The sequence below is a fragment of the Nycticebus coucang genome, chromosome 9, assembly GCF_027406575.1.
Source record: "Nycticebus coucang isolate mNycCou1 chromosome 9, mNycCou1.pri, whole genome shotgun sequence".
Taxonomy (NCBI): Eukaryota; Metazoa; Chordata; class Mammalia; order Primates; family Lorisidae; genus Nycticebus; species Nycticebus coucang.
The window spans coordinates 45,993,978-46,016,075 of NC_069788.1; the positions used below are offsets into that span (position 1 = coordinate 45,993,978).

The 22,098-nt window shown below is 50.9% G+C and overlaps 1 protein-coding gene across 1 annotated transcript in view; it reads right to left on the reverse strand.

The window, feature by feature from the left end:
* ITPR3 (inositol 1,4,5-trisphosphate receptor type 3) overlaps nucleotides 1-22,098 on the reverse strand; it is a 68,662-nt gene that overhangs the window by 31,907 nt on the left and 14,657 nt on the right. The window contains exons 2-14 of the mRNA XM_053601564.1: nucleotides 18,086-18,156; nucleotides 8,912-9,033; nucleotides 7,013-7,099; nucleotides 6,245-6,403; nucleotides 5,939-6,037; nucleotides 5,508-5,591; nucleotides 3,209-3,355; nucleotides 2,881-2,976; nucleotides 2,306-2,356; nucleotides 1,992-2,134; nucleotides 1,491-1,590; nucleotides 1,251-1,411; nucleotides 534-675 (exon numbers count right to left, since the gene is read on the reverse strand). Of these exons, the coding sequence (XP_053457539.1) occupies nucleotides 534-675; nucleotides 1,251-1,411; nucleotides 1,491-1,590; nucleotides 1,992-2,134; nucleotides 2,306-2,356; nucleotides 2,881-2,976; nucleotides 3,209-3,355; nucleotides 5,508-5,591; nucleotides 5,939-6,037; nucleotides 6,245-6,403; nucleotides 7,013-7,099; nucleotides 8,912-9,033; nucleotides 18,086-18,156 (1,462 nt within the window). The remainder of the gene's footprint in view (nucleotides 1-533; nucleotides 676-1,250; nucleotides 1,412-1,490; nucleotides 1,591-1,991; nucleotides 2,135-2,305; nucleotides 2,357-2,880; nucleotides 2,977-3,208; nucleotides 3,356-5,507; nucleotides 5,592-5,938; nucleotides 6,038-6,244; nucleotides 6,404-7,012; nucleotides 7,100-8,911; nucleotides 9,034-18,085; nucleotides 18,157-22,098) is intronic.

Sequence of the window (22,098 nt, forward strand, 5' to 3'; positions counted from 1 at the left end):
CTGGCATCATGAGTTCAAATCCTCACCTGCTGCTTCCTAGCTATGTTGTCTGGGCTAGCTACCCAGTCTCTGCGCTTCAGGGTCCTCAGTAAAACAGGAGTAATGATAACGGCACCTCCTCTACAGTGGGGATCACGAGTCAGTACAAGTAGGTACTTGGTCATGCCCATAGACATTCTTTTTTAAAAAAAAAAAAAAAAAAGCGGTGATGAGGGCAGCGCCTGTGGCTCAGTAGGTAGGGTGCCGGCCCCATATACCAAGGATGGCAGGTTCAAACCTGGCCCTGGCCAAACTGCAACAACAACAACAAAAGAAAATAGCCAGGCGTAGTGGCGGGCGCCTATAGTCCCAGCTACTAGGGAGACTGAGGCAAGAGAATCGCCTAAGCTCAAGAGGTTGCTGTGAGCTATAACGCCATGGCACTCTACTGAGGGCAGCAGAGTGAGACTTAAAAAAAAAAAAGGAAAAAAAGGGTGATGAGAATCAGCAGAGAAACCCAAGCAGGCTGTCCCCACTCATACGCACAAAAGCACCTGTTTGAGGATATTCTGCTCCCGCATCAGCTTCTGCCGTTCCCGGTTGGGCTTGGTGACCATGATATCCAGAACATTCTGCCCATTGTTAGGGACATCACTGACAAAGAACACCAGGTCCTCCAGCAGCTGTATGACAAACCTGGCCAAAGCATGGTAAATGAGGAGTGTAAGTTGCCCTGTGGGTAACCAGCCCTTCCCAAAGCATGGCTTTCCTGAGGTCACTTACTAGCCCCCAGAGCACAAACCCCCATCATCAGCCTACAGCTTCTCTCCCCAACTTTACACTGATCTGCTCTCAAAACAATCAGGCCCCTACACCCTGGATGCTGAAGTGTCCCAAGACAGAATCTTAGAATACTCCAATTGGGAAAAGAACTGCAGGGCACGTGGCAGAGTGTTTAATGTGGATGGGGTCTGCATTTACATCCTGACTCTGCCACTTACTAGCTGTGTGACCCTGGGCAAGCATCTTACCCTCTCTGAGCCTCAGTCCCATCATTAGTAAAGCAAGGTAACAATGGCTCCATCATAGGATTAGTCTGGGACTATGTGAGCAGTGAGGAAGGCACCCAACTTCAGAGGCCTAGGCTCAGCCAGGGCCACAGGACCAATCCCCACCTCCATCTCCTCCACCCTGGCCCTGACTGCTCAGCTTCTGCTTTGTGACTCCCAAGATCACACAGAAACCTCAGCAGCTCTGCCCATGCAGCCCACCTGCGATCATTCTGGCTGATGAAGCCCTCACTGAGTTTGTCCACAGCACTGGCCAGCATAGAGCTGGCATCGTTGGCAAAATCCAGGTCTCGGATCTCAGACACAGGCACTGACACGATAGCAAAGGCCTCCTTGTCTTCCTTGGTGGGGCAAGTGCCCAGCTGCAGGGACAGGGATCAGCAGGGCATCTGGGGACAAGCTCTGGCTCCTACCCTACCCCCTGCCCCAGGCGGCCCGAACCATAAGCCGGATGGGCCGCTCCTCCTCCACGTCAATGGGCACATTGGTGCTCTGGATCCAGGTGTTGGTGCAGAGGTGCCGTAGCCGGACATATGAGTTCCTGCAGGCGGGTGGGAGGGCAGGGACACAGAAGCATATGTGGCACATCACCCACTGCCTGCCCAGTCTCCCTCTCCAGCACCATCACATGCTCCACCTTACTCCACACCCTCAACAGTCATGGGACAGGGGCGGTTGGTGTCCTTCTAGGCAAGAAGTCTGAAGCCAGGGAAGGATGGCAGAGCAAGCCCTACACCCTGGCTGTAACCGCTTCCTTTGCAGAAGTCTCCAGATTTGTCCCCATTTCCAAAACCAAAAAGACCTGCAAAGACCCTAGACCCACAAAGACCCCAAAGGACCTCAAAAGGACAGAGTAGTGAGGGACTGGAAGAGTCCCAGAGACAGAAAGGCCCAGCCTGGGTACCCCCGGCTGGCCTCCAGGCACACACAGTGCATACCCACCGGGGCACGAAGGAATCAGTTTTCTGCAATGTGGTAGGGTCCAACTCAAAGAGAGAGGCAATGTCATTGCCATGGGGCACAGCCACCAGGCGGTACTTGATCTTCTCCCCAGCATTCCTGCGGGCTGTGCGGCCCTGAGCACCCTGCAGTGGGACCTCAAATCAGTCATGTGTCCCTCCCTCCTCTCAGACCCTAAAACCACCTAGGATCCCACCAAAGAGACCTCCTCCCTCCAGCCCCACCGCCCAGGGCTTCAGGGTCTCCCATGCCCCTTCCACTCCCAGAGAGGCCCCTGGTCACTCTTTGTCTCTCACCATTCCTACTGCCTTGGGGTCTGAGGCATCACCTTTGTAGCTGGGGTTCTCCTGGACAGATACAAGATGGGGAGAGCTACTGGACACCAAGCTATATCCACGTGACCCCACCCTAAAACAAGGTCATCCACATAGGGCCCTGGGTTCAGAAAGGCAACCCCCACCCTCCCTGGGGTACCGATCCCAGCTCTAAAACCCATGTCACTCCAAGGGGAGCCCTTTGTGGCTCTTCTCCATAGATTCACAAATGAACAAATACACATCACACCAACACACACCAATGTGCCCAAATGCACAAGTGTGTGCATTATGGACAGGCTAGGAATTTTGCTCATTGCTCTATCCTCTGTACCTAGAATAGTGCCGGGCAAATAGTAGGTGCACATTAACATTTATTAGGCTTATTTACAATCATGCGCTTATTTGACAATACTTGGTAAGTAAACACATGAGTACAGATAAGCCAGGTGCGTGGTCACTCGTGTCTGCGTCTGCAGGTGTGTGCACATGTGCTCCTGCATGCCCATGTGGCGTACACAGCCTGACTCCTAAAATGCCCTCTGCTTCTCACTCACCTCTGCAGCCAGGTAGTTGCCCGTGGCCAGGTGCTTGAAGCGGTATAGGCCATTCCAGTGGCCAGCTCCTCCACGGCAGGGGTCATGGTGAACCACCTGGGGATGTGCAGGGGTAAGGCAGGAAGAAGAGATGGCCAGGGAGGGGCCCCCAACCCTGAGGAGGCCTGGAGATCTCTGGGTAGGTGGGTGCCTGGACCCTCCTTGGCCTCTTGGCTCCCAAGGGGCTCAGAGGACAAGTGGAGGCTAACATCTCTCTCTCCAGGGTGATGGGGAAGAGGGAGGGGTGAAGTCCAGGGCTGAGTCCAGGTGTGGGAAGCAGGACTCTGACCTCCACCTCCCAGAGGGCATTGGAGCTGGTGGCCGAGGTGGCAGACTGGCGCAGCGTGGTGCGCAGGAACACCTGCAGCTTGCCCTTGTACTCGTCACACGTCAAGAACTTCTCCTGCTCTGCGTGGAACAGCCGGACCACATCTCCCTGCAAGTGGTGGGGCATGGACTCAGCACAAAGTGCCCCCTAGCTCCAGGACCCTCCTAGGCCCAGCCCCACCTGCCTCAGATGCAGGCAACAGATGGCAGGGTGCCTCTTGCTCCTTCCAGAGCAGAGCCACCCCATAGGGCAGCCAGAGCCAGGCACTCAGGCACTCTGCCCACTGCCCTCCTCCCAGAGCCTGAATCCAGTGTCTTCCCAGGCCTTCCGTTGTCCAAACCCTCCTTTGACAGCCTTCTTCCCTATCTGTACCTCTAGACACCCTGTCTAGCCTGTAATGGCCTATCTCCAGTCACCCTCTCCATGAAGGAGGGAATCACCTCTCCCAGGGCTCTTTCTGCCTAAATATCAGTTCATGCCCAGCCTGGAGGGTGTCTCTATGGTTTTGGACACAGTTTAGGGTCCTGGCTCTGCTCTTAAAAGCTGTGTGACCTTGAACAAGTTCCTTAATGTCTTTGCCCCTCAGTCGCCTCTTTTGTAAAAGGGGAATTCTGTGACCTCCCTGCAGAAATTGTGAGGATTGCGATATAATGAAGTAACACGGCACACTTACTGCATCTGGCCAGTGCACAAACTTGACAAGAATCTTCTCACTTTACAAGATCCTCACACCAACCCTCTGGGTACATACATCATTATCCCTATTTTAAAGGGCAGAGAAATGTAGGCCCAGAGAAGATAAGCATCCTGCCAAGGGTCACACATCTAGTGGCAAATGGGATGTGAATTGGTTCCAGGACACACACCCTATCTTTCCACCACATTTCCTCCCATTGAGCCTGGGCCCATAGCTCCCCAGGCAAAGCTGCCGCACCTACTATCATCACTATTCCACTTTCCTCCACTGAACACAGCACTACACGCAAGGACTCAGTGAACAGCTGTGGAGTGGATGCAGGAAAATGCAAGAACGCATGGATGAGTGACTACACATAGATGGGGCGGGTCACTAGGGAAGAATCTAGTGACTTCTGTGCCCAGGTGTGAAGGGTGAGAGCAAAATAGGGGTGGACTTTGCATGAAAAAGTCTTGCTTCTGAGTTGTAATCTAACCTTCTATAATCTAACCTCAGAGCCCTGACAGAAGAACCAGAAACCACTCTGGGTAGCACCAAGTGATGCTTCATTTTTCTCAGTGCTGCACAGATCCAGGGCTGGAACGTGTCATCAGGGAAGGCCCCTGGGAGGGGTGGTGCGTGGGTTGGGCCTTGACTGATGTGTGAATAATGTACAGGCTTAAGGAGGGGCGGGAAAAGGTAGAGCATGGGTGGAAACAGCCTGGGAGGTGGGAGAGATGAGGAGGGTGGGGACTGAGGCAGGGAAGAGGCCAAAGAGTCTAACAATAGCTTGACTAGAGAGGAGGGCAGGGGAAGGCCTCTCAGGGCAGCTGCTCTCAGGCCTGTCACCTGCTTCTCTAACCAGTATCCTAGCCTGTTCCCCTTGATAAGGAGCCTCCCCAAACCCACTCCTCCCATCTGCCCTCCCACAAGACCACTCATACCCCGTAGACTGGTTCCATCCCTCAGAGCCCCACTCAAGACACCTCTGAACTCTCCCATCTACCCCCACACGTTTTCAAGGTTTCTCAAATGGTCCCTCCCATGACCCCAGGCAGCTCGCTCTGCCTTGAGATCCCAACTCTCCCAATCTCTACTGCAGTATCTCCCAGGCCCCCTCCCTTACTAATCCACACATCAGCATGTCTGGGACCAGGGCTTAGGTAATGACTTAGCAGATGAGGCAGCCTCAATTTCTTGCCAAAAAGGCCACAGGGCAAAGGGTAAGAGGTCTAGCTCAGGTAGCAGGAGTAGTAGAGGGGACTAGGTGCTATATAAGGCTGTCCACCCACCCAAGGTGGGGGGTAGGGACCCCTACTCTAGTGATATCCCCTTAGCAAGACAGAAAACAGAAGCTAGCCAGAAGCCAGAGAGGATGGAGGGGGGTTGTGGCCAGAGACAAGAAAAGAGGCAGTCCAGCTGGGCCACGTGGGCGTGGCCCTCAGAGAAGGCAGAGCCAGGGTTAAGGCAGGGACTTGGGGCCTGGTGGCTGGGAAATGGCAGGAAGTAGAAGAGGGACCTGTCAAAGGGGGACTGGGCAGCCAGCCAGGCAGGGTGGTGGTAGAAGGGGCTCCCAGTCCTTACCCCTTTCAACACCTCCTCTAGGTGGTCCCGGAACTGCATGAACAGGTTAATCTTCCAGCTGGTGTTGCAGTTTACAGAGTTGACCTGGAGAAAGGCAGAGAGGCCCATGATGCCAGGCAGACCCTAGCTGCTGAGAAAAGGATAGTTCTAGGGCCTGGAGAGGGAAAGGGAGGAACTAGCCCAGCCACTATCATAGCACAAGAAGAGATCTTCTCCCAGCCAGGAACCCCAGACCCCAGTCTAGCTTCCCTAGGGCTGCCAGCCTGTGGGGTGGAAGATGAGGGCAGTGTCGGGAGACAGGTGCGGTGCAGGGAGACCCAGCGCCTCCAGGGCCAGATGGGGCTGGGGCTGTGGCAGGGAGTGGGTGTCTATACCATCAGGGGTATGTGGACATCCCTCCACTGCAGGGCCAGCCCCATCCACCTACTCACCTCCTTGCAGCCTGCGTTGTCGCTGAGCTCATAATTGCTGGCATGCAGAGGCTGCCCGGCGTTGACAGGATTCAGGATCACCTTGTCCCCCACAACCACCTACAGCAAACAGGTGGAGCAGTGAGAGTGGGAAGGGCAGGGCCTCTCCCACTGCCAGGCCTCCAGGCCTCTGTCTGGGTCTCAGTCCGCCCTTCTAAGAAATGGGCAATCCTTTTCTGGTCTCCACATCAAAGACACTATGGGAGCCTCTCTGGAGATGTGGGCTGCCCCTTTCACCAGGCCCCTCCAGCCCAGCCTTGTCCTTACATTGTCCCCATTGCTCCGCAGCTTCCAGAAGGGCTGGATAAAGAGCCAGGAGCCCTCGTTGCCCGTGGCATCCAATGTGACCCGCATGGCGTTCTTCTCCAGCAGGGCTGGCAGCCGCTTATTCACTGTCAGGTACTTGTTACTCTTCATGTGCAGGAGCTGGGGGGCAGGTAGGGCAGGGGTGAGGTCACTAGGAGGGGCCAGCCCATCAAGGAGGCAGCAGGAGGGACCCACTGGATCCCTCATGCACGTACAGTGTCAGATACATTGTCATAAACACACAGACATACACACAATAACAAGCAGTCACATAGGCTCACGCTGCCCCAGGTAATCACCAGTCAGTTAATCACAAAAAAGAAACTGTTTTACATACTTTACTTATATCAGCTCATGCAATCTTACAACAATCCTAATTCCAAGAGGGAGCTACTGTTACTGGCCTGATTTTGCAGCTGGAGAAGCTCAGACATCAGGAAGTTAAGTAACTTGCCCAAAGTCACACCATTGAGGAGTGGCAGGGCCAGGATTTGAGCCCAGACAGTGTGGCTCCAGACTCTGTGCTGTGACCACTATGTTAAAAAACACACCCCCACACAGCTATGCAGGCCACACAGCAGACACACACAGGCCCAGACACACAGTCCACAGGGGCCCCCATTCATTGCGAACACCTGTGCAGAGGGTAGTGTCTACTGGTACCCCTTCCCCAGCACCAGCCCAGACCCTTAGCAAGAGGGAAACTGACAAGATGCAGGCAGAGCTCACCTGGATCACACTGCCATACTTGACGACATCCCCATGCACCTTCTTGTTCTCCGTGTCATTTTGCTTCTGTTCCATCTGAGCTGCATGCTAGGCAGACACACACAGAAGTGAAGAGTGGACTCCAGAGCTGCTCCCAGAGGGAGACATCCCCCCATCTCCACACAGGTACACACATGAGCACAAAAACACACACACTCACCCTGGACTCTGGGACTCCTTGGGACTACACCCCAGCTCCTACCACTGCCCCCAGAGTGACCCTCGGCCATCTAGCCACGCCCTCCCACTATCAATGAGGGCCTGAGGCTCAGAGTGCAGAGGGACAGCACACAGGGCCCAAGGAGCTGAACCCCTCACCCTGTGCCCCACCTTCCCTGGAGGGGTATGCTGGCAGGAGCTAAGCCCCTCTGCCCAACACCCCAGCAACCTAAAGCTATGCCTCACCACCCACCCCATCTCACCAGACTTCTGATGCCTGATACTGGTCCTCTGCTCCAGCCTAAGCCCCAGCAGGGGGTTACTTAGTGACACTGCCTGGCTCCCTTCTTCACCCCAACTCCTCTGTGAACCTCTGTTCCAAAACCGTGTGCACTCCCAGCCCACTGCCTCCAGGAAGCCTTTCATGACTGGCCGTATCCAACTCTGACGGATCCACCATTGGTGGCCTAGAGAATTTGGTTCACATCCCATTAGAAACATTTTTTAGGCACTTCTGTCTCCTGTTAGACTGGAAGCTGCCTGGGGAGATGGGTGCTCTGTCTCCTCTAGCAGGCTAGGGATTTCCTGAGGGCAGAGGCTATATCTCCTCCATCAGATTAGAGGCTCCTGGAGTGCAAGGGCCTTGTTTCCTCCATCAGACTGGCACTCTCTGGCAGGGGAGGTTCTCTGCCATTCTCTCCCCCAAAGTCCTGTTATTGAGACCAGGGTGAAGGTGGCAGCTAGAGAGGGTTGCCATAGACAGTGTGACCTTCCACAGAGCACAACCAAAGCCTCCCACTCTCATTTCTATCGGGACTGGAGTTAGGACCCTGAGCTCTGTCCAGAGGAGACTGCCCAGGATGTGAACTGAACCACTGCCCACAAGGAGCCCATGAACAACTGGCAGGCCCTAGCAACATGACATGTGTCCGAGCAACCCAGGGTGAATCAGAGATTTGGGGGCCATCTAGCTCTACTGCAAACTCACAGACAGACATCTAAGGGCCCCAGGCTCCAACTCTGTAAAACAGACGAGAGGTTAAGACTAGATCCAGGGATCTCAAATTGAGTTCCCTAGAGCCGACGGGAACTCCATGTACAGCTATACAGGTTGTTCATTGCTCTATGGTATCAAAACTACATTTACTGAGCCATGTGCCCTGGCACAGGGCTGTGCCAGCCTGGAGGAAGGGGTATCTTCTTCTAATTAGCAATACTATGTACAGACCACTAAGGTCACTGGGAGGACACCCTACTCCCCCATCTGCCCTCATTCACAGCAACTCACACCAGTTTCTTGCATACTGAGTTCTTAAAAATCATTCAGCTTAGCCATAGGGCTCCTACTGGCTCTGACAAGCAGTGGCCCTGCATGCACGTCCAGATCTCTGGTGCATATAGACAGATGCACCCCTGCGTGCACGTCCAGATCTCTGGTGCATATAGACAGATGCACCCCTGCGTGCACGTCCAGATCTCTGGTGCACATAAACAGATGCACCCCTGCGTGCACGTCCAGATCTCTGGTGCATATAAACAGATGCACCCCTGCGTGCACGTCCAGATCTCTGGTGCATATAGACAGATGCACCACAGCGTGCACGTCCAGGTTTCTGGTGCATATAGACAGATGCACCCCTGCATGCGCACCCAGGTCTCTGGTGCATATAGACAGATGCACCCCTGTGTGCACACACACACCTGCAGCTTCTGCAGCAGCACCACATCCGCGATCTTCTCCTTGTCCTGCTTTGTCTGCTTGGCCTTCCAGTACTGCTTCTGGGCTGAGTAGCGGTTCATGGGGCACACCTTGAAGAGGCAGTCTGCGGTGGACAGGTAAGGGAGGGCATTCATCTGGGGCTCAGGGCCTTCCTTGGAAAAAGCCCCAGCCAGTAGCTCTGCTCTCCCAACCCCTCCCCACTCTCCTGCCCCTATGTGGATAGAGAGGCAATGGTTGGAAGAACCCCATAGAAGAATTTGGAACATCCTGGATTATGCTGAGAAGAAGGAGTCTCACCTGGGGGTGGCATGTGCCCTCTTCCCCATGGAGGATTCACCAAAGGCTCCAGGAGCCTCACCCTATGTCTGGACAGCTTTCACAGGTATTGGCAGCTAACAGCTCACATCTGCACACTTATCTGGACAACTGCCTTGACCAACAGAAAGCATCTTGTCCACAGATGTCTGAACAATGACATACCCTCCTCCCAAGGGACAGCCCAATGGGTGGCACAGGCATAGAAAAGCACAACCTCTGGAAGGGACTGTCCCAGGGACAGCTCACACTCCCCAGCTGAGGATCATCTTCCCCTCAAGCCACATCCTCATTCAGCCTCTTCCCCTGCCCTGCCTGAGAAAGGAAGAGCTTCCTCACTCTATTCTCTCCTGAAACCCTTCCTCAATAATTCACCCATCCTGGGCTCTACTTCTAGGGAACTTGACCTAAGATAGGGCAGACCAAAATGCCAGAAACATGGGTGGCGCCTGTGGCTCAGTGAGTAGGGCACCGGCTCCATATATGGAGGGTGGTGGGTTCGAACCCGGCCCTGGCCAAACTGCAACAACAAAAAAATAGCCAGGCGTTATGGCAGGCACCTGTAGGAATTGGAGGTTGCTGTGAGCTGTGATGCCACAGCACTCTACCGAGGGCGACAAAGTAAGACTCTATCTCTAAAAAAAAAAAGATGCCAGAAACATGTTTAGTACTGCAATTTTTATTTTGGCAAATAGACAAAATGATTATCATTTCCGTAAGTCCAAACTCCAGAAAGGGTATCTGATTTTTCTGCTTACCCAAAGGACGCACAAGTTGGGCAATCCTATTCTAGAGTGTGTGAGGAGCAGGGGGGATTCTGGGTGCTGGTGAAGTGATGAACCAGGGCCTGTATGACAATCGCCTGGCTGGGCTGTAAGCGGTGAGCAACTTGTCACAGGAGTGTGATACACAGGCTGACCAGGGGGGTGGCCTCAGTGGCCCTGAGACTCCCTCTCATGCTGTCGCTGTGGGGTTCGTGACAGCATTGTAGCACAGAACACAAGAGACTGTGCCAGGAGGCTGGAGGGGAGCTGGGGGTGGATGGGTCACAGAGACTAAGACCCCTCCTTCAGGCCCTTTCCTGTTCCCTCTAAGAGGAAGGCTGCGTCTCTCTGGTCAAAGTCAGTCATCTGTTCCTGGGTAACTAAAGCAAAACTGGATTTCCCATCTAGCCCATGAGGATGCAGAGGCCCTCTGAGGCCATCAGGAATAGAAACTAGGTGAGCCAAAGGTCAAGGAAGGCAAAAAGTCCTTGAAGGGAGGGGCAGAAAATGGCAATTCTATGAGCTGCCCTGCCTGGCCCAGGGACAGCTCACACTCTCCAGCTCTCTGGGGTTCAGGCTGAGGCTGCAGTACCAGCACGAGCGGCATCACTTCTGGAAGTGAGCGTTCCGTTTGCTGGAGAGAGCATGTCTTTACGGGCTCTGTCAGCCTGAAGACCTGCTGGCACAGGCTCCTAGAGCCCCTCCAGGCCTGTCATCACGCGGCTGCCACTGCCTTGTTAGATGCGGGTAGTTCCCAGCAGAGTGGTGGGGATGGGGCCACACTGAAGGTGTTTTGGAAATTGGGGTGGGATGGTGACTTGGGGTGTACCATCAACTGTCACAACTGGCCCTTAGTGGGCAGGACAGGGATGCTGAACGCCTGCACCACAAAGACTGCCCCCACATGATACCTGACTGTAAACGTCCCACCTCAAACACTCGAGAACAGACCCCAGTGCTGTTGGCCCACAGTCACACACAGAAACACAAATATATTTGTCTTGAATTTAGTGAGCACTAGATTTTCCAGAAATGCAAATCCAGTATACACCCAGGGAAAACTGTCCTTTGTGCTATTCAAATTTTATCAGGAAGTTTTTGCTGTTTCAGAAAATCCATCACTCACGGTCATGCCCATGACAGCCATATTTATGATTTAAAGGCAAGCATTTGCTCTTTTGGGTCTTCTAGTTGTGCCCAACATTTCCTTCTAAAATATGTATTTTATTAAAAATTACTCTCCCCTTGGGCGGCGCCTGTGGCTCAAAGGGGTAGGGCGCTGGTCCCTTATGCCAGAGGTGGCGGGTTCAAACTCAGCCCGGGCCAAAAACTGCAAAAAAATAAAATAAAATAAAATAAATTACATCTTTAAAAAAATTACTCTCCCTTGATATGCTCTTATACTCAGAGGACCCTAAAGACTCACAACCACAAGACTCTTGGAAGTCATCAAAAAATACAGTAATGTCTTGGGATATAAAATCAATGTCCACAAGTCAGTTGCCTTTGTATATGCCAACAACAGCCAAGATGAGAGGTTAATTAGGGACGCAACTCCCTTCACCATAGTCCCAGAGAAAATGAAATATTTAGGAATATACCTAAATAAGAGGTATAGAGGTGAAGGTAAAGAGGTGAAGGACCTCTATAAAGAAAATTATGAAACCCTAAGAAAGGAAATAGCAGAGGACTTTAACAAATGGAAGAACATACCATGCTCATGGATGGGAAGAATCAACATTGTTAAAATGTCTATATTTCCCAGAGCAATTTACCGATTCAACGCCATCCCTATTAAAATACCAACATCCTATTTTCAAGACTTGGAAAAAATGATTCTGCATTTTGTATGGAGCCAGAAAAAAAATCCATATAGCTAAGGCAGTTCTTAGTAATAAAAACAAAGCCGGGGGTATCACCATACCAGATTTTAGGCTGTACTACAAGGCCATAATGGTCAAGATAGCATGGTACTGGCACAAAAATAGAGACATAGACATTTGGAATCGAATAGAAAACCAGGAACTGAAACCAACAACTTATAACCATCTAATCTTCGTTAAATCAAACAAGAACGTCCACTGGGGGAAAGACTCCCTATTCAATAAATGGTGCTGGTAGAACTGGATATCCACATGTAAAAGACTGAAACTGGACCTGCACCCTTCTCCACTCAGAAAAATTGATTCAAGATGAATAAAGGACTTAAATTTAAGGCATGAAACGATAAAAATCCTCAAAGAAAGAATAGGAAAAACACTGGAAGATATCAGCCTGGGGAAAGACTTTATGAAGAAGACCGCCATGGCAATAGCAACAACAGCAATAATAAACAAATGGGATTTAATTAAACTGAAAAGCTTCTGTACAGCCAAGGGGACAATAACTAAAGCAAACAGACAACCTACCCAATGGGAAAGGATATTTGCATATTTTGAATCAGACAAAAGCTTAATAACTAGGATCTATACAGAACTTAAATTAATCCACAAGAAAAAAACCAACAATCCCATACATCAATGAGGAAGAGAGATGAACAGAATCTTCTCTAAAGAAGACAGACAAATGGCCAGCAAACATATGAAAAAATGCTCATCATCCCTAATTATTAGAGAAATTCGAATAATAGCCACCCTGAGATATCACCTAACCCCAGAGTGTTAGGATTACAGGCATGAGCCACCTCATCCAGCCCCCTCTAAGACCTTTATCCCCACACATAATATATCAGAAGATGCTTACCAAATACATAAACAAATGAAAAGATGATTTAGGCCCTGTCCCCATGCACATCTCTACACTTTTACTGTGCTGGGCTCTTTGTCCAGAGGCAGCCCTGTCAGAACCTCAGAAGGGGCCCAGAACTTTGCTTCTCACCAAATTGCAAAGCAGGGCAGACAGGAGGAAAGGTGGACAAGTACCAGGAGACTGGGCCCATGGAGGGGCAGCAGCATCAAAGGCCGAGAGGAAAGGGAGAAGGCCCAGGGGGTTTCCTACAGTAAGGACTATGCGTCCCAGGGCCATGTGCCTGTGGATGAAGGGCACAGGGCTGACAGGGCTGGCGAGGCCTCAGACAAGGGGCTATTTATTCATCAAATAAAGTTGATAGGGCTAGGCGCTGGTGGCTCTTGGCTATAATCTCAGCACTTTGTGAAGCTGAGGTGAGAGAACTGCTTGAAGCCAAGAGGTCAAGACCAGCCTGGACAACATAACAAGACCCTGTCTCTACAAAAACAATTTAAGAAGAGCAGAGAGAGAAAGAAGGAGGGAGGGGTGAGGAAAGGAAGAGCAGAGAGGGAAGGAGGGAAGGGGGTGGGTGTCTTGGTGTGTGACACACCTTTTGGGGGCAAGACACAATTGTAAGAGGGACTTTACCTAACAAATGCAATCAGTGTAACCCGGTTTCTTGCACCCTCAATGAATCCCCAGCAATAAAAATAAATAAATAAAAACAATTTTAAATTAGCCAGTCATGGCAGTATGTGCCTATAGTCCTAGCTATTCAGGAGGCTAAAATGGGGTGTCTCAGGTCACATTGAGCTATGAACCCACTATTTTTTATTTTTTGAGATAGCGTCTCATTCTGTTTCATCCGGGGTAGAATGCCATGGCATCAGCCTAGCTCACAGCAACCTCAAACTCCTAGGTTCAAGTGATCTTCCTGCTTCAGCCTCCTGAGTAGCTGGGACTACAAGCTCCAGCCACAACAAGTGACTAATTTTCCTATTGTTAGTAGAGATGGGGTCTTGACAGACCAGTCCCTTAAAAAAAAAAAAAAAAAAAAAAGCGCCTGTGGCTCAAAGGAGTAGGGCACCAGCCCCATATGCCAGAGGTGGTGGGTTCAAACCCAGCCCCGGCCAAAATCTGCAAAAAAAAAAAGAAGAAGAAGAAGAAAAGAAAGTCAATGGACAGGTACCTGAAACTGACTAAGGCATCTAACACTCTAAAAACCCACTGCCAGCTGTGCATGGTATCTCATATCTATAATCCTAGCACTCTGGGAGGCCGAGGCAGGTGGATCACTTGAGCAAAGAAGTTTGAAACCAGCCTGAGCAAAAACAAACTCTGTCTCTACAATAAATAGAAAAATTAGCCAGAAGTTGTGGTGGGTGCCTGTGGTCCCAGCTACTTGGAAGGCTGAAGGAGGAGGATCACTTATCAGAAGTTTGAGACTACAATAAGCTATCATGATGCCGCTGCGCTCCAGCCAAATTTGTTTGCTCTCTCAAACAAAATTCCTCTGCCACTGTATTGAATCATCCAAGGTAGGGGGAGCTTTAAAAGATATTAATTCCGGGCAGCACCTGTGGCTCAGTGAGTAGAGCGCCGGCCCCATTATACCAAGGGTGGCGGGTTCAAACCCGGCCCTGGCCAAACTGCAACAACAACAAAAAAATAGCTGGGCATTGTGGATTTGGGAAGCTACCCTGGAGGCTGAGGCAAGACAATCGCCTAAGCCCAAGAGCTGGAGGCTGCTGTGAGCTGTGAATGTAGTCCCCTAGGCAAGAGAATCACTTAAGCCTAGGAGTTGGAGGTTGCTGTGAGCTGTGATGCCACGGTACTCTACCCAGGGTGACACCTTGAGGCTCTGTCTAAAAAGAAAATAATAATAATAATAAATTGCTTCATCAGATTTCCTAAAACAGTTACCCCTGGGAGGGAGACAGGAAGTGAGTGAGGACAGGGTGGGGGAGCTAGGCTCTCCTCCAGATCCTAGACCACATGTTTATATTACTTTCATAAAAAGAGAAGAAAAAGAATAACAAAATTTCAAGTGGCCAATAAACAGATGAAAAGATGCTCAGCCTCACTAGCCGGTAGAAAAAAGGCAAATGAAGACCACAGTAAGATGCCATTTCATACCCAGCAGGTTGGAAGAAATGTAAGTGGGACTAAACCTAGTGTGGCAAGGATGTAGGCAGAACAAGGGGAGCTGCCTTCATGTCTGTGGGTGTGGAGGTGATAGCCCCTGTGGAAAGCCATAGGGTCATTGCTCCTGTGATGGAAGAGTATCCCTCCCACCCAGCTCTTCCCCTTCTCAGAATGTACCAGAAGAACCTGTGCCTATGAGCCCAAGGAGAGACTCACTTCAACATGGGGACAAGCACCAAAAGCTAGAAGTGGGCTAAATGTCCATCAACAAGTGCGCCAATAAATGTGTTGCTATTTATCACCCAGTGGAATATTACATGGCAATTAAACAAATGAACGAGAGCCACAAATAAATTTCAAGAACAGTTCTTTTTTTTTTTTTTTGTGGTTTTTGGCCGGGGCTGGGTTTGAACCCACCACCTCCGACATATGGGACCAGCGCCCTACTCCTTGAGCCACAGGCGCTGCCCCCTCAAGAACAGTTCAAAATGAAAAAAGTGCAAGAAGATTTGTACAGCAGGCTATCTTTAATTTATAGGGTGAAATACTCTATACTGTCCAGATATACCTTTATGTAATACTAGCGAAACTGTTCAAACAAGCCCCTGAATGACAAACCAATTTCTCCTCTGGAGAGGGGCTTTGGCTACAGCTATGTTATTTCTTTAAAAATAAAAATATCTAATGGCAAATAAAAATAAAATGGCAAAAAGGATTTAACAAAGCTCAGCATGGAGTACATGGGTTGTGTGTTATTTTTTCTTTATTTTTGTGTAGAGTTGAAATATGTCTTAATAGAGCTGGGAGCACGGAGAGGCAGAAAGGAGGTGTGGGCTGGGGGCCAACCAAGGGAGGCTGCTCAACACCTGCACCCACCAGTCTGAACAAATGACCACCACACACTTGTGCTGGGGTCGCCATGGCTAGGGGTGTGAGCTCTGGGGTTTGGAGGCAGACCTGGAGACAAGAGACCTACATTGTGGTCTCCCTGCCCAACAGGAGGAGAAGAGAAAGAAAGGGCCCTGGGGTGGAGAAGAGGCATGAAGATGGAGTTGGGATCCTTCTCTTCCACCTCACTCTGCTGACTGGGCCCATGGAAGCCTTGGGGACCACGGGGTGCCCCAGGGATCCTGGGGTGGGCTCTGCCCACAGGCTTTGGGGAAGTAGAAAGGAAGGGATGGGGGAGTGGGAAGAAGCGAGGGGAGAGGAAGGCAAGAAATCAAAGGAGCATTTGTTTTGCTAAGTGGCTTTTTTGTTGTCAAAAATTGGCCCCAAAGTCAGTCCACTGGCAGCCTAGGGCAAGTCTTCCTTGGCCACACCCACCTCCCTGTCACCAGCCTGTCACACCACAAAGCTGCCCACACATACCTCAACACATAAGCCTTCTCCTTCCAGCCCCAGCCCCTCCCTACCCTGGCACAGCCCACCCTTTGGGCCCTCACCACATTCTCTCTCACGAAGTTCCTCCCAAAACTCACCTAAATACCTCGTCTAAAGTGGCATCCTCCCTCCAACAGCCACTTCAAAGTTCTTCTGACCACAGGAGAGGCCCAGGCCACCAATCTCCACCCACCTCAAACTTCAGGGAGCCAGGACAGGTGTGATCAGAGCTCCACCTCCAGGCAAGGGCTCCACACAAGCACCCTGGAAGCCCCAGAGCCTGGGCCCAGTGGCTTCAAGGCTGAGCTCAGCCAGGGGACCTCTGGGTGGGTCACATCAATGGGACATGGCCAGGCCTGAGAGAGGGGTCAGGGGCTGGGGGGAGCCAGAGGAGTCCAATGCATTTATCCCTCAAAAGTGTACTGAGCACCCACTATGTGGCAGATGCTGCAAAAAAGACAGTAAGTAAACTAAACCAACAGAAATCCCTGCCCGCCCTGCCTGGAGGAGCTGACATTCCAGTGAGGGAGGAAAAAAGACAAAAATCATTAAAATATGTGGATCAGGTCAGATGCATGCCATGGAGAAAGGTAAAGCAGGGAAGGGAGATGGGCTCAGTGGTCTGAGTGGTCGGGAAAGGCCTCCCTGAAGCCTGATGCTGAGTGTGAGTGCCCCGTGGGTGTTTAGAGTAAGAACATTTCAGGCAGAGGGCACAGCAAGTGAGACTGTGGCTGATAAACAGGAGGAGCAGCAGGAAGGCTGGTGTGGCTGGAGGGAAGCAGGAGAAGGGGAGAGGAAGGGAATGAAGTGAGAGGCATGAGGCCAGGCAGTGTAGGGCAAAGGGTCTATGGTAGCAAGGGGTGCCCACATGTGCCCCCCTCCCCAGAAAAGCCCCTGCTCAGAAACTGTGATAGAAGCAGGAACAGAATAGCAGAAGTGGGGCCCTTCTGCTGGCCAGGAACCCCTTGCCCCTTCTTGCACTTCCATGGACTGGACAGGCCACTAGCAGCCAGCCAGCCAAAGATGTCACAAGACTGCCTTAAATCCCATCCCCTTCCAGCATCCCTCTCAAACACAATCTCGACTAATCCCTCCTGAGCTGAGCAACCACAGGGCAGACATGGTGGCGGCAGACTCAGCGTGTTCCTGCCTGCCCCCACCCTACCTAACACACACCCAGGACCTGTCTGTCTGAATGTCAATCTCATCCTTCACAGGCAATCCCAACAATAGCACTTTACTCTAACTTGGCACAATGACAGCCAGGATATCCCTTAAGCCTCACAAAAGCCCTTGGGCCCACAGGGCAGAACTGAGGAGCCCACTGACTACTGGCCAAGGTCACAGAGCAGAGCCAGGACTAGGCCCCAGAAGCTCCCCTAGGGCAGAAGTCACCCATAAGACAGAGCTGAGGATACAACCAGGGTCAAAGAGTTCTGAAACCATTAAGTCCAATCCCCTTTCTGTAAGGATGAGGAGACTGAGGCACAGGGAGAGTTCTCGCCTTGGCCTCCTAAAGCCTGAGGGAATTCTATTTCCCACCCCTGTTCCCTCAGGAACGCCCAGTCATGCAAACAAAGAAAGCCCTGTGCCTGGTGGGGAGTATGGGGGTGAATGGGTCCCTGGCCAGAAGTGGGTGTGCCCCTGAGAGATAGGGTGTGGCCCCAGAAAATGAAGGAGAGGTGTGTCTGTGCCAAGATGGGAGCAGTGCTAGCCAAGGGGGTTCCACTGACAGCACCAGCCCTCCCCTATCCAGCCATTGTGGATAAACATGGTTGAATAAATCCAGCCCCATGTCTGGGACTGAGAAGAGGGAGGCCTTACCTCGGAACTTCTTAGGGGGGTTGTCCAGGTCCCCAGCTGCAGGCTCCACCACACAGCGGTCATCCACCAGCCTGGGAGAGAAGGCAGCTCAGTGAGCAGGACAGAAGAGACCTGTGTCCCCCTCCCCCCCCTCCAGAGCAGGGGATTCCAGGGCACTAGTGAGACTTTCCTGAGTCCCCTAAGAGACTTCTTCCATGGGCAGAGGCTATGGCTCAGTGAGCAGGGCGCTAGCCCCATATACCGAGGGTGGCGGGTTCAAATCTGACCCCGGCCAAACTGCAACAAAAAAAATAGCCAGGCGTTGTGGTGGGCGCCTGTAGTCCCAGCTACTCGGGAGGCTGAGGCAGGAGAATCGCCTAAGCCCAGGAGTTGGAGGTTGCTGTGAGCTGTGTGAGGCCACAGCACTCTACCGAGGGCGATAAAGTGAAACTCTGTCTCTACAAAAAAAAAAAAAAAAAAAGAGACTTCTTCCATCACTGACAAGCCCCCACCATCAAGTGCTCTTTCTGCCACTCTTAAAGGCAAGTTCTCTGGGGTGGAGGTGGGAGGACCCCAGGAACACAGAGACACACCCAGCCCACGCTGTCCCCCAACTGAAGCTGGAGCGGTCCTGTGGGGACTTTGCTGCAGTCTGGGCTGTCATATGCTGCAGGCACTGCAGACATAACTCCTGTCAAAGCCCCGAGCCCTGCTACCCTGACCAAAAGGTCAGTGGGCAAAGGTAGAGGGAGAGGAAAAGGGAACCAGAGACACAGGCAGGGGGACAGACAGAGGCAGAAAGAAAAACAGTAAGATAAAAAGGAAGAGAAATGGAGATAGCAAGAGACTAGAGATAGACAGATACGAGAAGTTTATGAGACACCAAACTAGAGATATGAGTCTTTGGGTCTCAAAGGTCTCATGCCTTTCCACACTCGGCCATGGCCCATTCCATATTCCCCATCTACCCACCCACCATTCACCATTTCTGGCATCTAAAACTTTTCAATGCCACCCCAGCCTCTAGGATAAAGTGATCATGATCACCCACCAATTCAAAAGTCAGCTCTTTCTCAGCACCCTCACATCTGTTGCCCCTGAATTCTCACCAACTCCCTAACAAGTGGATAATCACTAGCATCATTTTACAGAGGAGAAAACTAAGGCTGAAGATTAAATAATTTGCCTGAAGTCACAGAACTGATTTCAAAGCCCATGATCCTTCAGCACCTTCCCTCCTTGGGTTGGCTAACAAGGTCTTTGGTGATCTCTCCTCCATCCACTCCCTAGCACAGTTTCCTTGCCACAGCTGTGTGAAACCTCTTGTTGATGCCAAGGTCCCTAGAGCTCTCATCCCTCCAGAAGCTCCTCTCTCTTACTCTGTAGGCCTTTCCTTGTCCAGTACTTCCTGTCCTGTGGGCTTCCCTCCCCCATGGTACAGCTCCTGGTTTTGGCCTCTCCTGCAACTGTGTCTCTTTCTACTTCTACACCTGCTGTGCCTTCAATGTGAGTTCCTTGAGGATAGGACCCTGTGTTTTTTCTTTAGAACCATCAGTGCTTTGCACAATGCAAAGTATTATGATATAATAAGAAATGCAGGCCAGGTACCATGGCTCAAACCTGTAATCCTAGCACTCTGGGAGGCTGAGGTGGGTGGATTACCTGAGCTCATGAGTTTGAGACCAGCTTGAACCAGAACGAGACTTCATCTCTAAAAATAGCCAAGAGTTGTGGCAGACGCCTGTAGTCCCAGCTACTAAGGAGGCTGAGGCAAGAGAATCACTTGAGCCCAAGAGTTTGAAGTTGCTGTGAGCTGTGATGCCACGGCACTCTACCAAAGGCAACATAGTGAGACTCTGTCTCAAAGAAAAAAAAAGAAAGAAAGAAAACAAACGCAGGCAGTCTCCAATCCCCAAGTTACGAACATCCAACTTACGTGAACTTGTACTAAGGATGGAGGCTATTATGGATAACGGGTAAACGTTCTTGTTCCAACTTACATACAAATTCAACTTAAGAACAAATCTACAAAACCTGTGTTCATAACCCAAGGACTGCAGAGGCTGCCAAACAAAATGTGTACACATTTTTTTAGAAAGGAAAAAACTGTATTAAAATTGCAATACTCGGCTCAGCACCTGTGGCTCAAGCAGCTAAGGCACCAGCCACATACACCTAAGCTGGCAGGCTCGAATCCAGCCCAGGCCGCCAAACAACGACGGCTGCAACCAAAAAATAGCCAGGCGTTGTGGCGGGCACCTATAGTTCCAGCTACTTGGGAGGCAGAGGCAGGAGAATCGCTTGAGCCCAGGAGTTGGAGGTTGTTGTGAGCTTTGATGCCATGGCACTCTACCCAGGGTGACACCTTGAGGCTCTGTCTCAAATAAATAAATAATAAAATAAAATTGCAATACTCATATTGATAATGTTTTTTTTTGTTTTGTTTTTAGAGAGAGAGACAGAGTCTCACTTTGTATTAAAATTGTGAGCTCAGCGGCTAGGGCACCAGCCACATACACGAGAGCTGGCGGGTTCAAACCTAGCCAGAGCCTGCCAAACAATAATGACAACTACAACCAAAAAAACAGCTGGGCGTTGTGGTGGGCGCCTATAATTCCAGCTACCTGGGAGACTGAGGCAAGAGAATCACTTAAGCCAAAGAGTTCAAGGTTGCTGTGAGCTGTGACAGCACAGCACTCTACTGAGGGCGACATAGTGAGACTCTGTCTCAAAAAAAAAAAAGTGTGTATGCATTTTTTGGGCACCCTTTGTACTTGGTCTTCATCCTGGCTCCTGTCAGAGTTCCCAAAGCCCTCGTAACTTCCTAAGTGATTAGGATAAGGGTGATAAGAGCATCTTTTCTTATAATATTTGGACTTTCGTTTCCAGTTCCTGAAATAGCTCAGAAAGAATAAAGATTAAATGGCATTGGCTCGGCACCAAAAAAAAAATTAAATGGCATAAATTTGGCCGGGCACAGTAGCTCATGCCTGTAATCCTAGCACTCTGGGAGACTGAGGCAGGTGGATTGCTTGAGCTCACGAGTTCTAGACCAGCCTGAGCAAAAGTGAGACCCTGTCTCTACTAAAAATAGAGAAACTGAGGCAAGAGAATTGCTTAAGCCCGAGTTGGAGGTTGCTGTGAGCTTTGAGGCCACAGCACTCTTCCCCAGGGTGACAGCTGAGACTATGTCTCAAAAATAAAAATAAAAGGGCGGCACCTGTAGCTCAAGGGATAGGGTGCCGGTCCCATATGCCTGAGGTGGCGGGTTCAAACCCAGCCCCGGCCAAAAAAAAATAAAAATAAAAAATAAAGTAAATGGCATAAATTTGTTCATACCAAGACCAGTTCAGCCACACCTAAATTTATGCTAATGAGGTCACATTTGGAAAGCCCCTAAGAATGGGGCGGCTGATTGCCAGGGGAACTAACCATGTGATGAAGGGGTTAAACTTTTTAGCTCCAACACCCTAATCATGGTCTCCTCCTGGGAGGGGAGAACCACTGAGGATTAAGTTGATCACTAATGGTTTAATCAATCATGCATACATAATAAAGTCTCCATAAAACCCAAAAGGACTGGGTTTGGAGAAATTCTGGGTTGGTGAATACATGGAGATTCTCGGATGGGGGCACACCCAGAGAGGATCTGAGGCTCCGCGCCTCTTCCCACATGAACGGAGGGTTGTAGGAACCCCTGGTTTACAGCTGCTCTGTCGGAATCACCAGGAGGCCCAGACTTGCAACTGGTGTCTGAAGTGGTGGCAGTCTGGTGGGACTGAGCCCTCAACCTGTGACCTCTAACTCCAGGTAGAGTGTCCGATAGGAATCAGATTGTAGGACATCCAGTTGGTGACCATAGAGAACTGAAGAACAGCCTCAAGTTTTCATGTGTAGTTATTCAATTTTCTACTTCTACTTTGTTATTATTTCCATTTTGCAGACAGGGAAACTAGAGCATGGAGAGGTTAACATTCTGCAGAGCCAGGCAATGAAGCCAGCATCCCAGTGGGAGCTGGGCAGCTCCTTGTGGC